The sequence below is a fragment of the Scyliorhinus torazame genome, chromosome 7 (assembly GCF_047496885.1).
Source record: "Scyliorhinus torazame isolate Kashiwa2021f chromosome 7, sScyTor2.1, whole genome shotgun sequence".
Lineage (NCBI taxonomy): Eukaryota > Metazoa > Chordata > Chondrichthyes > Carcharhiniformes > Scyliorhinidae > Scyliorhinus > Scyliorhinus torazame.
This window is the reverse complement of record NC_092713.1, coordinates 131,802,955-131,818,830: the sequence shown is the minus strand read 5'-3', so window position 1 is coordinate 131,818,830 and position 15,876 is coordinate 131,802,955. Positions and strand designations below refer to the sequence as shown.

The 15,876-nt window shown below is 44.1% G+C and overlaps 1 protein-coding gene and 1 long non-coding RNA gene across 3 annotated transcripts in view; one reads left to right on the top strand and one right to left on the bottom strand.

Annotated features, from left to right (window-relative positions):
* Positions 1-15,876, bottom strand: part of LOC140426565 (uncharacterized) — a 94,691-nt gene that overhangs the window by 75,973 nt on the left and 2,842 nt on the right. Inside the window, exon 1 of one of the 2 annotated variants that reach the window (XR_011948232.1) lies at positions 12,852-12,920. The exons of the other annotated variant lie outside the window; for it this stretch is intronic. This is a non-coding gene — a long non-coding RNA (uncharacterized lncRNA). Of the gene's footprint in view, positions 1-12,851; positions 12,921-15,876 lie in introns of those variants that run through there. 2 annotated transcript variants of the gene reach the window in all.
* LOC140426564 (regulator of G-protein signaling 21-like) lies at positions 8,520-13,473 on the top strand. Its single transcript, XM_072511494.1, has 5 exons — positions 8,520-8,718; positions 9,882-9,977; positions 10,826-10,887; positions 11,639-11,805; positions 12,735-13,473. Exons 1-5 carry the CDS (start codon positions 8,606-8,608, stop codon positions 12,990-12,992), a joined length of 696 nt encoding a protein of 231 aa, XP_072367595.1. The 5' UTR covers positions 8,520-8,605; the 3' UTR covers positions 12,993-13,473.

The following is a 15,876-nucleotide window of genomic DNA, read 5'->3' as shown; positions in this document are numbered from 1 at the left end:
AGTGGCTACACCAGCGCACAGGATCGCATCCCCTCACTGAGGAGGCCCCAGCTGGGCACCGTTTACCACTGGTCTCCACAAACGCAAAAGCACTTGGTGGGGTTTACTAGACAATTGGAGGCCCCCAGGTGGTCAACCTCTGGGCAAGGTGGCACCCTGGTACTGGCACCTGGCACAGTCAGGCTGCGCAGGTGGCATTGACAATCTGGCTGGGGCACTGCCAGGGTGCCAGCCTGGTGACATTTTCTCCGCACCAGAGCACCTCAATGCAGGAAATGAAGGTTAGTGCATCCTCAGTGAGGCTTTTCAGGAGCGGAGACGAGCGGTTGGACAGACAGCATCTTGGGAAGGTAAGCGGGGAGTTTAAAAACCTAGCTCGGGGACGCAGCCTTCCTTTTCAGGAGCGGAGACGAGTGGTTGGACAGACAGCATCTTGGGAAGGTAAGCGGGTAAACGGTGAGTCTGAGGTTTAGACTGGCGAAAAGTTGAAGAGTGGCATCACAGGAGGGTTGTGATTGGATTGTTCAAGAGAAGAAGTGCTAGTAAGTAGTGGTGACTGGTAAGTAGTTTTTCTTTTCATTTGTCTATTTTTTTTTGTTTCTCTTTTGGTTTTTGGCATTCTAGTTGTATAAGTTAAGCTAAGGTTTAAGACATGGCATGAGATCCCAGACCCGTGTCATGCTCCTCGTGTGCGATGTGGGAGCTGACCCTGGCTCCTTCACGTGCAAGAAGTGTGCCCAGCTGCAGCTCCTGTTAGACCGCTTGATGGCTCTGGAGCTAAGGGTGGATTCATATTGGAGCATCCGCGGTGCTGAGGATGTTGTGGATAGCACGTTCGCTGAGTTGGTCACACCGCAGGTGAAAATTACTGAGGGAGATAGAAAATGGGTGACCAAAAGACAGAGCAAGAGTAGGAAGGCAGTGCAGATGTCCCCTGCGGTCATCTCCCTGCAAAGCAGATATACCGCTTTGGATACTGTTGAGGGAGATGGTTCGCCAGGGGAAGGCAGCAGCAGCCAGGTTCATGGCACCGTGGCTGGCTCTGCTGCACAGGAGGGCGGGAAGAAGAATGGCAAGGCTATAGTGATAGGGGACTCAATCATTAGGGGAATAGACAGGCGGTTCTGTGGATGCAATCAAAACTCCAGGATGGTATGTTGCTTCCCTGGTGCAAGGGTCATGGATGTCTCAGAGCGGCTGCAGGACATTCTTGGGGGGAGGGGGGGGGAGCGGTGTGGAGGGTGAGCTGTCGTGGTGCAAATAGGCACCAACGATATAGGTAAATAACGGGATGAGGTCCTACAGCTGAATTCAGGGAGTTAGTAGTTAAACTAAAAAGTAGGACCTCAAAGATAGTAATGTCAGAATTGCTACCAGTGCCTTGAGCTAGTCAGAGTAGGAATGTCAGGATAGATAGGATAAATGAGTGGTTCGAAAGATGGTGCAAGAGGGAGAGATTCAAATTCCTGGGGCATTGGTACCGGTTCTGGGGGAGGTGGGACCTGTACAAACCGGACGGTCTGCACCTGGGCAGGACTGGAACCAATGTCCTGGGGTGGGGGGGGGGGGGGGGGGGGCGGGTGTTTACTAGTGCTGTTGGGGAGGGTTTAAACTAATGTGGCAGGTGGATGGGAACCGATGCAGGACGTCGGAGGGAAGTAAAACGGGGACAGAAACAAAAGGCAGTTAGGGGAAAGTGTAAGGCAGAGAAGCCACAGTCAAAATTCAAAAAGGGCCACAGTACAGGATACAGTGACTGAGGAGAGATCAGTGAATAGGCCCAGTAATACGAAAAGGAATAAAACGGGAAGTAAAAACGTAAATGGAAAGTGAAGCAGCAGGTAATTATGTGAAGATTATGCTTCAACGATAAGAAAAATTAGGAGAAAAGTTAAAAGGAAAAATAACTTAGGAGAGGTTACCGATGGAGGTGTTAAGATTCAAAACGGAGGTATAAAAGCCAACATAAGGGTACTTTACCTGAATGCTTGAAGTATTTGGAATAAGGTAAATGAGTTGATGGTGCAAATCATCGTGAATGAGTATGATTTAGTGGCCATTACTGAAACATGGTTAAAGGATGGTAATGACTGGGAATTAAATATCCAAGGGTATCAAACTATTCAGAAGGATAGAGTGGATGGTAAGGGAGATGGTGTAGCTCTGTTATTTAAGGATGACATCTGGGCAGTAGTGAGGGATGACATCGGTGCTATGGAGGATAAGGTTGAATCCATTTGGGTGGAAATCAGGAATAGTAAGGCGAAAAAGTCACTGATAGAAGTAGTCCATAGGCCACCAAATAGTAACATTATGGTGGGGCGGGCAATAAACAAAGAAATAACTGATGCATGTAGAAATGGCACAGCAGTTATCATGGGGCATTTTAATCTACATGTCAATTGGTTATACAGGTCGGCCAAGGCAGCCTTGAGGGGCAGTTTATAGAATGTATCCGCGATAGTTTCCCAGAACAGTATCTAATGGAACCTATGAGGGAACAAGCGATCATAGATCTGGTCCTGTGTAATGAGACAGGATTGATTAATGATCTCATAGTTAGGGATCCTCTTGGAAGGACCGATCACAATATGGTGGAATTTAAAATACAGATGGAGGGTGAGAAGGTAAAATCAAACACTAGTGTTTTGTGCTTAAACAAAGGAGATTACAATGGGATGAGAGAAGAGCTTGCTAAGGTAGACTGGGAGCAAAGACTTTATGGTGAAACAGTTGAGGAACAGTGGGGAACCTTCCAAAATCTTGGAAAGGTTTATAAGAGATAGGATGTATAATCATCTGGAAAGGAATAATTTGATTAGAGATAGTCAACGCGGTTTTGTGAAGCGTAGGTCGTGCCTCACAAACCTTATAGAGTTCTTTGAGAAGGTGACCAAACAGGTGGATGAGGGTAAAGCAGTTGATGTGGTGTATATGGATTTCAGTAAAGCATTTGATAAGGTTCCCCATGGTAGGCTACTGCAGAAAATAAGGAGGCATGGGATTCAGGGTGATTTCGCTGGAAGAAGACAAAGGGTGGTGGTTGATGGGAAATGTTCAGACTGGAGTCCAGTTACTAGTGGTGTACCACAAGGATCTGTTTTGGGGCCACTGCTGTTTGTCATTTTTATAAATGACCTGGAGGAGGTCGTAGAAGGATGGGTGAGTAAATTTGCAGATGACACGAAAGTCGGTGGAGTTGTGGACAGTGCGGAAGGATGTTACAAGTTACAGAGGGACATAGATAAGCTGCAGCGCTGGGTTGAGAGGTGGCAAATGGAGTTTAATGCAGAAAAGTGTGAGGTGATTCACTTTGGAAGGAATAACAGGAAGACAGAGTACTGGGCTAATGGTAAGATTCTTGGCAGTGTGGTTGAGCAGAGAGATCTCGATGTCCATGTACATACATCCCTGAAAGTTGCTACCCAGGTTGAGAGGGTTGTTAAGAAGGCGTACGATGTGTTAGCTTTTATTGGTAGAGGGATTGAGTTTAGGAGCCATGAGGTCATGTTGCAGCTATACAACACTCTGGTGCGGCCGCATTTGGAGTATTGCGTGCAATTCTGGTCGCCGCATTATAGGAAGGATGTGGAAGTATTGGAAAGGGTGCAGAGGAGATTTACCAGAATGTTGCCTGGTATGGAGGGACGATCTTATGAGGAAAGGCTGAGGGACTTGAGGCTGTTTTCGTTAGAGAGAAGAAGGTTAAGAGGTAACTTAATTGAGGCATACAAGATGATCAGAGGATTGGATAGGGTGGACAGTGAGAGCCTTTTTCCTCGGATGGTGATGTCTAGCACGAGGGGACATATCTTTAAATTGAGGGGAGATAGATATAAGACAGATGTCAGAGGTAGGTTCTTTACTCAGAGAGTAGTAAGGGCGTGGAATGCCCTGCCTGCAACAGTAGTGGACTCGCCAACACTAAGGACATTCAAATGGTCATTGGATAGACATATGGACGATAAGGGAATAGTGTAGATGGGTTTTAGAGTGGTCTCACAGGTCGGCGCAACATCGAGGGCCGAAGGGCCTGTACTGCGCTGTAATGTTCTATGCTCTATGTTCTATGTTCTAAGCGATTTTTCACAGTTTATACCAACAAAAAGGAAGGACGGTAGAAAGAGGGAAAATCGACTATGGATATCTAAGTAAATAAGGGAAAGTATCAAATTGAAGAAAAAAGTATGCAAAGTGGCAATGATTAGTGGGAGACTAGAGGACTGGGAAATCTTTAGGGGGCAACAGAAGGCTACTTAAAAAGCGATAAAGAAGAATAAGATAGATTCTTTTTTATTTATTTAAAATTTTTTTTAGAGTACCCAATTCAAATTTTCCAATTAAGGGGCAATTTAGCGTGGCCAATCCACCTAGCTTGCACATTTTTGGGTTGTGGGGCAAAACCCACGCAAACACGGGGCGAATGTGCAAACTCCACATGGTCAGTGACCCAGAGCCGGGATCGAATCTGGGACCTTGGCGCCGTGAGGCCGCAGTGCTAACCCACTGCACCACCGTGCTGCCCTGAGTAAAATAGATTATGAGAGTAAACTTGCTCAGAATATAAAAACAGATCTCCAAAGTTTCTAAAAAGATATAAAACAAAAAAGAGTGGCTAAGGTAAATATTGGTCCATTAGAGGATGAGAAGGGAGATTTAATAATGGGAGATGAGGAAATGGCTGAGGAACTGAACAAGTTTTTTGGGTCAGTCTTCACAGTGGAAGACATACAGTGGCTGCAGAACCAGGGTCCAAGGCGGGTGAGTCAGTGGGTCAGTGAGGTGTGCAGCAAGATGGCTGCCTTGCAGGCCGTGGTAATGGCACATGACTGGACACTGCCCCAGTCCCGTGGGGGGTCAGCCTGGCCATTTGGCCTACACCCCCATCACCCCCCCCTCTCCCCGGTCATGGCAGGCCCCCCCCCCACCACAGCCAGCCGGCCAGTGTCCGGCCCGGCAGCCCACAGAGTCGATCCTCTCTGTGTCCTACCTCCTCGCTCTCTCCCTCATCAGCCAAAAAGCCAGTTTCACGATTTTTAAAAACACAAGTGAACCTCACCGTCGGGAACTCGACCCATCGGAGGAGGAGAATCGCGGAGGCCTCGGAGATTACCGGGTCGGGCCCGCTAATGACATGCAAACGGTGTTTACCGTACGCACTTCTTGAACGCATTGACGCTGCTGTCGAGGTGATGGAGAATAGCGATTTGGCGTGAAATCGGCACCCCCTATGATTCCGGCATCGGAACCGATTCTCCGCCCAGTCGCGATTTTGGTGTAGGCCAACAGAAAATCTCGCCCACTATATTTCCCATTGTTCATCGAGGTCCCAGATTCCCTTGTCTCAACACTATCAGCTAACTCATCCAACAGTCTGATAAGTCTAAGAGGGCACAGAAAATTCTGGGCCAGTGTCCCTCAGCACCTCCTTTCCCTTACACCACTATTCCTTGTGTGATTTGCTCGCTTCTGCCCTCCACACCATCGCAGTCCTCCTTCTTTGCTCTTCATCAACCGCACACTCCTTTTAACCCTGGTTCTGTAGTCACTTAGAAACTATGAAGTTTTAATCTCTTCCAGTTCTGATGATAGACCAACGACCTTGAAAAGTAACTGTTCCTCCTTCCACAAATTTCCAGAAATCTCTGTCGTTTTAATTTCAGATTTCCAGCATGTGCACTATTTAACGTTATAGAACATAGAACATAGAAAATACAGCACAGAACAGGCCCTTCGGCCCACGATGTTGTGCCGAACCTTTGTCCTAGATTAATCATAGATTATCATTGAATTTACAGTGCAGAAGGAGGCCATTCGGCCCTGTCAAGATCTTGCCCACCAGATTGAGGTTACTGGCGGAGGCAATGAAATACAGGCCACAACATATTGAAAGCTGTGGTTTCAAGTTGAGCAGAGCTAGTTCTAACTGTAAAGTGGACATATCATGGATCCAGTCGCTCATCTTATAGCTGTACAGGAACTATTTGTTCCATTGCCAAACTCACATCTGTATGAATTCAAGAGTTCCTCTAACAAGGTGCCTTTTCCTTGTTGCTGCTAACAAACCAGAGTCCACATTGTTAATGTTGCGGCAAGCACCTACTTGTACTAGCGCAGGTGCAAATCTGCTGGTGCTGGAAATAGCATCATGTGAGTTTGGTCAAGCCAAGCTGCTTGAAGCAAAAAAGTGGGCTTGAATTTGTGCTTGAGCAGCAGGCTGAAGATTTTTCCGATGTGAAAGCAGTCTTGCACGAGATGTACGAATCATGCAGTGTCCTTTATCACAAGGAAGCATTATTTCAAAATATTATGTCAGCAATTGATTTGAACAGAAAGAGCTGAATCATTGTGACACAGCACTGAAGGCCATTCAATCTATCACTCTCATGCTGGTTCTTTGGTAGAGCTCTCCAATTAGCCCCACTCACTTTCTCTTTCCCCATAACCCAGCAAATGTATTCCCTTTCAAGCATTTATCAAATGAATTTGAAAGTTACTATTGAAATGACTGATTATGCTAACAAGTCTATTATGAAGCACTTTGTCAAATACCCTCATCAACCATCCTTTCTTCGAAGCACTCGGTAAAGTTCAGAATCAGAGAATCCCGACAGTGCAGAAGGAGGCTATTCAGCCCAGTAAGTCTGCACCGATCCTCCAAGAGAGCACTCTGCCAAGACCCACTCCCCCACCCTAACCCCATAACCCCACCTAACCTGCACATCTTTGGATGCGAAGGGACAATTTAGCATGGCCACTCCACCTAACCTGCTCATCATTGGACTGTAGGAGGAAACTAGAGCACCCAGAGGAAACCACGCAGACATAAGAACTAGGAACAGGAACAGGCCACCTGGCCCCTTGAGCCTGCTCCACCATTCAATGAGATTATGGCTGATTAAGTGGACTCAGCTCCACTTTCCCGCCCGAACAGCATAACCCTTTATTCCTTTATTCTTCAAAAAACTATCTATCTTCAAAAAACATGGGGAGAACGTGCAAACTCCACAGTCACCCAAGGTCGGAATCAAACCCGGCGCTGTGTAGCACCAGTGCTAACCACTGGGCCACCATGCCATTCATGTCCAAAACAATTTGCCTTTAATGAATCTGTGCTGAATTTGAGTTGGACTTTTCCAAATATCAATTAGCTGAGTCCCAGGTTACTGTCTGTCAAATTATTCCTACATCCAAAGATACAGTAGACTGACTGGTCTGCAGTTGCAGGATTTATGCATCTTGCTTTAAACAGCGGGATTGCATTTGGAATTCTCCAGTCCTCTGGCATCATCATTGTATCCAAGGAGAATTGATGATTCCGACCAGACCATCTGTAATTACCCCCCCTTGGACGCATCCCATTCGGACTGGGCGACTATTCTATTTGAGGACTGCCACTTTTTTTAAGTACCAGCTCTTTATCTATTTTTACCCTATCAGCATTGCCACCACCACCTCCTCCAGTGTTGCACTGGCAGTTGAACAGCATCCCCTTCTCCAGTGAAGGCAGGTCATGGAATCATAGTCATAGAATTTACAGTGCAGAAGGAGGCCATTTGGCCCATTGAGTCTGCACCGGCTCTTGGAAAGAGCACCCTACTTAAGCCCGCACGTCCACCCTATCCCCGTAACCCAGCAACCCCATCTAACCTAAGGGCAACTTAGCATGGCCAATCCACCTAACCTGCACATCTTTGGACTGTGGGAGGAAACCGGAGCACCCGGAGGAAACTCACGCAGACACGGGAAGAACGTGCAGACTCCGCACAGGCAGTGACCCAAGCGGGAATCAAACCTGGGACCCTGGCGCTGTGAAGCCATAGTGCTACTGTGCTGCCCTAGTCATGGAGCTTTACAGCACATAAAGAGGCCCTTCAGCCCATCAGGTCCATGCCCACTATCAAGCACCTATCTATTCTAATCCCGATTTCCAGCACTTGGTCCATAGTAAGTTAAATTATCCAAGGTTAATGTTCATCTCAAAATGCCACAGGGACACACTTGCAGTCTCACTGGCTGAGTTGTCTTGACTGAACCGTGTGACATTAAGGGAACCGCATCTGAAACTTCCACCCATGTCTGCTTCCTGTCTCATCTGGCTCTCCAGCAGAGGCAGAGGTGATGAAAAGTTTCACACAGGTTTCATTAAAGTGGATGAGGAGAGACATCACCACATAAAAAAAACTTTTTTTGCAAAAAAAAAAGCATGCTGTTCAGTGACAAGACCAACAGTCTCGGTTCGCACGACGCAACTGAATAACATGGGACTCGTTTATTTCTGCTGATCGTTATCGGTAAGCAGTCAGAACTCATCTAATGCGTATTTTTAACTGCTGACGTCAGGCGCGAAGCATCTAAATGCTCTCTGCGGTTTGTTAGAAGTTGCAGGCTAGAACTTATTAAATGCAACTTTTCTCCTGTGTCTGAAGTCATTGAACTGGGTGGGTCCAAACACTCAACAGCCAATGAGCTTCTACAAAGTCACCGGGCTCTCAGCTTCTTAACCTGTTTGAAGCTGCCGTGACTAAACACTCACAACCTGTGCACTCGACCGACTACAGAGGTGATTTGGCACGAGCAGCTTCAGCCGTGTATTCGGGGAGCCATGCAAACTGTACTCTTCCTGTTCCCACAGCTCAACCTGTCAGCTCCCAAAGAAGAGCCTTATAGGATCATCAAGGAGGAGAATCAGGAAGGGAAAGGCGAGAATAAAAACAGGTATTGTGGTGCAGGATCTTCCTTTTATTACTGTATGGTCTGAAAGATTCCTGCATTTTTTGGGGGTCATGAACATGTTTGTGAGAAGGATGTGCATTTAAAATGTAGCGTTACTGTAAGTTCATCACCAGATTGGTGTAGTTCCAGCTGAAGCAAATAGCACAAGGCAACATGGGAAGTATAGAAATGTAGTATAGTAACCGACCGCATGAGCTTGGAAAAATGTCTTCAGCAATAAGTTGACAAATTTCTGCCTCTGTTCCATTGTTGTGCAAATGAAGACCAGAATCAATGCTGAAATTTGTTTTATGCCGCTAAAAAAAAGTTTTATTTGTCAAACTATAGTTCCAAAGTGAAATCTCAAATTTATTTTGCCAATCAATGGTTGTGTTAATTATGCTGTTGCCAACAGATATGTGGGTTTGGATAAGTTGAAGGAATGAAGCGTGCTCACATTCTGTGACTCGAAGATTCCAATACTGGGGGCCATGCTTATAAAAGAGTCACAAATAAATCCAATAAAAATGTTGGCATAGCCAATGTGGAACTTGCTGCATGCCGCCAAAGAGTGGATCAGGCAGCTGACTTAGATGACGTGGTAAGGGAAGTTATTTTGGTACATGAGGAAGAAGGGAATGGAAGGTTATGCTGATAGGGTTAGATGATAGAGCTGGCTTGTATGGAGCTGAGACACCAGCATGTACCAGTTGGGTCAGGGACCTAATGCTGTATCGTAGGTTCTAGGCAACAATTTTGTGTCAGAATCACCTTTGGGGACGGTGGGTTTGAACCCAGCTCCCCTGAGCGAGAAACCTATGGGATCAGCTGGAAGGCTGCTTCTATTTTCTTCCTTCACCCTGTACCATGTTGTTCTCTATTGACTTCAAAGGAAAGGATAATGGGGCACTGTTTAAAACCCATTGTTTTTTGCCGATGGACAGGTAATGCACCTCCCACCATTGGCTCATAAACTTCTTCCACTTCTATATTTGAGTTTTAAATGACAAACTTATGTTGCATTAAATTATATGAGATTGGGTGGTATTGTGTTGGTTGAAGGAAAGGGTAAGGAAATGCACACTGTTCTAATGCATAGCATTGCTTCCAGACTATTGCCTGTCAAGTCTTTTCTAATACAATTTTATCATCTTTGCATTTTGCAGGCTAAAGGAGAAACGGAATCGTTTAAGCCTCCTCCTACAGAAGGCGGAATCACGGGAAATCTTCATACCATTCTCCAATAAACCTGAAAAAGCAAAGTGAGTTTTTCCAAAGTGCTGTTTTTCCAAGCTGCTACTATTAATTAAATAATTAATATTTGCACTAAACCAAGGGTAACTTTGAATGTGTTTAAAATGATGACATCTCAAAAGATAATTTGGAAAATCTTACTTGGCAAGTGAATGGTGTGCATTTGTGGTCTGATTGTTTTTGAACTCTGAACAGCCTCTTCCTGTATGCTAACAGCAGACTTTAAAAGTTGCATCTCTTCTTGACTATGAAGACCACAGTAGAAGTTCATATAAATGTAGCCACTAAATAATGCAGATCACAATAACATTTGCTCCTATTGTCTCAACTTGGGATTCTAAGTATGTATGTTTCTATACAGTGTCAAATCTTTTGGGATGAAAGAGTACTTCTGAATTAAAATTGTGGGGGAGGAAGGTGCTGAGGTTGTCTATGGGCTTTTAAAATACTTGGTCCCCTCGAGTCTGAATTAAGAGCCTTTAATTATCTCATCAGCTAACCAGTCAGAGCTATCATTGGTGTGGCTGGGTGCTAGAAACAGGAAAAAAGATTAGTGGTCAGTCTCTAATGCAGCAAGTAAACACCAACATCTCAACCGCTTTTGTGTACTCGTGCACACAGTGAGCTTTTGTCGCAGTAGTGGGGGAGTTAGTTTGCAGATGTGAGTCATTTTTCTGCAGTATGCAAAACTGAAGGAGTCTTTCCATTTGCATCAACAGACTTGCTGAAGTACAATGCTGAGAATGATCTTTTGCACCTGCAAAGCAAACATCTTGGACGCCCTGTTAACCATTCCTGTCAGCTTTATATTTCAATAATTTGAGATTTTTAAAAGTGTTATTCTCCTCTATCCTAGTGCACCTCTTGAAGAGCCATCAAAATGGGGTGAATCTCTAGACCGGCTCCTGGCACACAAATGTAAGTATCATTCATTCAACTCTGGGTAAAGAAACAAAATATGGATTTACAGCAAACCAACGACGAACTGACTTGAAATATTTGCCAAGGATTGAATGATGAGAGTTAATATCTTACAAAATGATTTCAATTCAGTTTACTTGGTTTGACTGTACCATCTAAATTCACTGTATTTCTGCATACAAGTATTATCCAGTAGCATTGGCACCGGTCTAGCAATCCAGCAACCCAGGATAATACTTTTGAGTCCCTGAGTTCAAATCCTACCATGGCAGATCGTGAAATCTGAATTCACAGAAAAAAACAAATCTGGAATGAAAAGTCTAATGATGGCAATGAAACCTTTGTCAATTGTTGAAAAAACCCCATCTGGTTCACTAACGTCCTTTAGGGAAGGAAATCTGCCATCCTTACCTGGTCTAGACAACATGTGACTCCAGATCCACAACAATGTGTTTGACTCTTAAATGCCCTCATGGATGGGCAGTAAATGCTGGCCAAGCCAATGATGCCCACATCCCAATAACAAATTTGTTAAAAAGTGCCCTTCAGTTAAGTTTGTATTGTGGGTCTGATCCAAATATAGCAGATTATTTTAGTCATGCACCTTTTAAAATTTGAGCCTCAAAATCCTGTCAGAGTAGCTCATTTTATGAAGTTGTCTTTTAAACTATAGTAACTAACTTAGTATGGTTAAGCCGGTTGAATCAATGTTTACAGTCGGTCATGCTCTGTTTTCTTCTCCTCCAAGCTGGTTTGGGTCTCTTTCGCGCTTTCCTACAATCTGAATACAGCGAGGAGAATATTGAATTCTGGATGGCCTGTGAGGACTACAAGAAAACCAAGACACCTGCAAAACTGGCTTCCAAAGCAAAGAAAATCTATTCAGATTTCATAGCAACTGATGCCCCAAAAGAGGTAAGGGGAAAATTGTGCACACATTAGTACATTTATTAACATATCTTATTGATTTAAGATAATTTAGTTTGAAAATCCAATAAGTCCTGGCCTAGCCAGCGATTCCCACAATCCTTGAAAGAATAGCTAAGTTATTTTTTTAGTGCAGAGTTGTGCTCTGCAATGCATGGCTGAAAGAGTGGTGGAAGCAGATTCAATAGGAACATTCAAAAGAGAATTGGATATATACTCGAAAAGGAACATGTTTCAGGGCTATCAGGAAAACTGGGGGTGGCTCTTTTTACTTGTACCTGGTAAGGTAAAGTCACCAATAGTCCCAGATGACCATAGGCCACTTTCCCCTATGAGGGGAAGTGCTGACTGGTGGTGATTTAACCTGAGGATCACCACACCTCAGGTGCAAGGTTGAGAAGATGGGGTCTTCATGAATAACATCAGCCAGTATGGGAAATTAACCTGCACTACTGGCCTTGCTCTGCATCATAAACCAGTTGTCTAGCCAAGTGAGCTGAACTAGTCTTAGCACAAGAACCTTGGGAAGTCTGAGAACAATCAATCCACCTTATCTTTAAAAAAATTTTTTTAAATGCCTCTTTGCCTTTTCAAAGACCACAGTGAAGAGCAGCTAACCGAGTTGGTTATTTCTGTAGTGGAAATATTGGTTTGCAAACAAGACCGGAAATGGTGCAAGAACTGAACTTTTGTCTCATTACATTACAAGCAAACCTAAATGCATGTTCTAACCTTCACTTGTGTGGCTTCTTCAAGTTGAATGTATTTTTAAATGTCAGATGCAATACAAATGGTTGAATTGAAATGTTCTGATGTGCCATTTAGATACAGTGACTAGGAGTGTAACTGGATTAACCTTTTTTTTTTAAATCTCCATGCTGCACATATCCTAATCACTCTATTCATTTATTTTAAAGGTGAACATTGATTTTCATACCAAAGAGGTGACTAAGAAGAACATTGTACAACCCACTTTGTATTGTTTTGACTTAGCACAGAGAAAAGTGCACATGCTGATGGAAAAAGACTCTTACCCCAGGTTCCTCAAATCAGAGCTCTACAAAGATTTGTTAAAGCAGACACAGGTGGAGAATCATGGGTACAGGCGACGATCCCAGTCCTTCACATCAACAGGTCTTCTTCAAACACAGGCAGAGTTTACTGTCTGGCTTTAAATGGACAGAAACGTGATTTTATATTTAAAAGACGCTATTTGTGATGTGCTGGAATCGAGTTTCCTGCAGCCTCCCTGGCCTTCACACCAACTCCAGTCCCATTCCCACCCCCCACCCACTCCACCACCTCCATCACCTCCCCAAAACTCAGAATTTACCTTGGAATGCTCATCACTTGTAGGACCTGAAGTTTGTTACTGGACCATTCAAAGAACCTTTTAGTGAATTATGCAATTATATTAAAAAATGCACTGTTAATTTAAAGACATTTGAGATACTAATATGTAACACAATTGTAAATCTTAATCTATGTGTGTAACTTATTCCGTTTTTTTGTGATAACCTATTTAATATTTGTACAATCCTACAATCCTATCTCTGGACTGTGTGTGTGTGTGTGTGTGTGCATTATAGTACAGTGCTGATGAAGAGTAAATAGACTGATGTTATTCACTTTCATTAAATGGAAAATATATTTTTACTGCTTTTTATTTCTTGAATTAATCCTCCCCCCTTTTTTTTAAGGACTTGTCTATTCTGAACTCCTTCTGGTGTCTGCTGAAAATGATGAGCTTCACTAACCTGAAGTAAAGTCTATTTTTCATGTTCCTAGTGGTGAATAGTGCTGCAGGTTCATTTTCTGCCTGTGACAGATTGGGGTCACACCAAGCCCACAGCACCAGCTGGTATCCCACCTGGAATGGGCAAGAAGATGATGGGAAGTGATCACTGACCTGCTGACAAAATGAGTGGCCTCAGGCTGCCCTCTGGCAGTGAGATAAATGTGGGGATGTCTTCAGTGATAAAGAAGGCCTAAACCAACCTACTTTTGTGCGGCTAAAAGGGCCTTTCCTGTACTCTCTGCCCACAAAAAAATAAAATGAAATACTTCACTTGACTGGCCCTCAACAAGCGTTCAGCTCATGGGGAAAGTCGCAGCTCAGGGTAGAGTTAGAATTGCAGTTGGGGGCCCAACGATATCCTGCCCTGATCTGTATCTATAATGAAGAATCCCACCGATTCTGGGCGGTAGCTTTATTACCGGCACATCTGGACAAACAGTTGATCAGAAATTTCTGGTGGATCTTAACTACTTCTTCCATCATATGGGAGTGAAAATCCACCTTTATTTTTGTTTTGAAGTGTATGGGGCTGCACTGGTCCTTATTCTGAGGGAACATTTTGTATAATTCCTGCATGACTTTAAATTTTTAAAATGCTGTAATTTGTGGTATAAATTCATGACCTTCTGATAGCCAATTCTTTCTATCAAAAAATGGTTCAGAATAGTTAACAGTTTAGTAGATGAGCAAAGGCCATTAATCATTTGAGAATTGTTCAGGGTCTGGCAGTGATCCAAAGGTTATGATCTAATTTTACTTGTGGGAGGAGCCAGTATAATACTCTTTGGTGGTGTTGTGCATTTTGGATACGCATCTCTATAATGAGCTGCTTCTGGATGAATAGGCGTTGAGGATAAGGTTTTAGTATAAATAGTAATAGATCAGGTGGTCTCTGGACCATTCGGAGTAAAGAATGAAGTGAATGTGCCAGATTTCTCCAGTTAATATGAACCATAAAATTCCTATAGTGCAGAAAGAAGCCATTCGATCCATCGGGCCTGCACCGGCGCTCTGCAAGAGCACCCCTACCTAGGCCCATTCCTCCGCCCTATCCCCGTAACCCACCTAACCTGCACAGCTTTGGACACCAAGGGACAATTTAGCAAGGCCAATCCACCTAACCTGCACATCTTTGGACTGTGGGAGGAAACTGGAGCACCTGGAGGAAACTCACGCAGACATGGGGAGAAAGTGCAAACTCCACACAGGCAACCATCCGAGGTCGGAATTGGACCCGGGTCCCTGACGCTGGAAGTAGCAGTGCTAACCACTGTGCCACCATGTGAAAGCCAAGCCACTATTTTTTGTGAAAGATGATGTGGTCACATACTCCTTTGTGCAGTAGTATTGCAGCCCATTTGATTTATGTATATATTCCCACTATTTCACATCTCTAGAGAAAATGCTGGAAAATCTCAACAAGTCTGGCAGCATCTGTAGGGAGAGAAAATAGCTAGCGTTTCGAGTCTGATGACTCTTTGACAAAGAGTCATCAAACTCGAAACATTAGCTCTTTTCTCTCCCTACAGATGCTGCCAGACTTGCTGAGATTTTCCAGCATTTTCTCTTTCGTTTCAGATTCCAGCATCTGCAGTAATTTGCTTTTATTTCACATCTCTATCCTTTTTTATTTCCATTTTGTTTACCATAAATGCCACTGTTGATTATCGGCCCACCTCGGCAACCTGCTAAGCCCTCCTGGATGTGGGCCACCACTTGCAAATTTAGGCAGTTTTGTTTCTAGCCAGAACCTCAAATCATTTCGAAACATTCATCATAACCATGTTACTGCAGTGGTTGCTATGACATTTGAGGAGTGACCACTCATCAGGTTGGCACAATGCCATTCACATACCACTTTTCAGTTTCGTCAATTTTCAACCCGTCTGAGAAGGCACACAGTTTATGCTAAGCCGTATTCCCTTTTGTTTAGGATTGCATGTGTTTTGTGGTACTCCACTACGGATGAATGAAAACCGACCGAATTAACGGTCCCTGCGGTACTCTCAATGCACTCTCCTCTCAGTATCAGAGAATGGTTACATGACAGAAGCAGGCCATTTTGTCCATCGAGTCCATGCAGGATCTCTGCAAGAGTGATTTAGCTCATCCCACTCTCCACTCTTTCCTCGTCACTTCACAATTTTTTTCCCCCTTCAGCAGCTTACCCAGTTCCCTTTTGAAAGCTGGGGTTGAACCTACCTCCACTGCACTCTTGAGTAATCTGCTGCAGCTCCTAACTACTCTCTGTGTAAAACAGT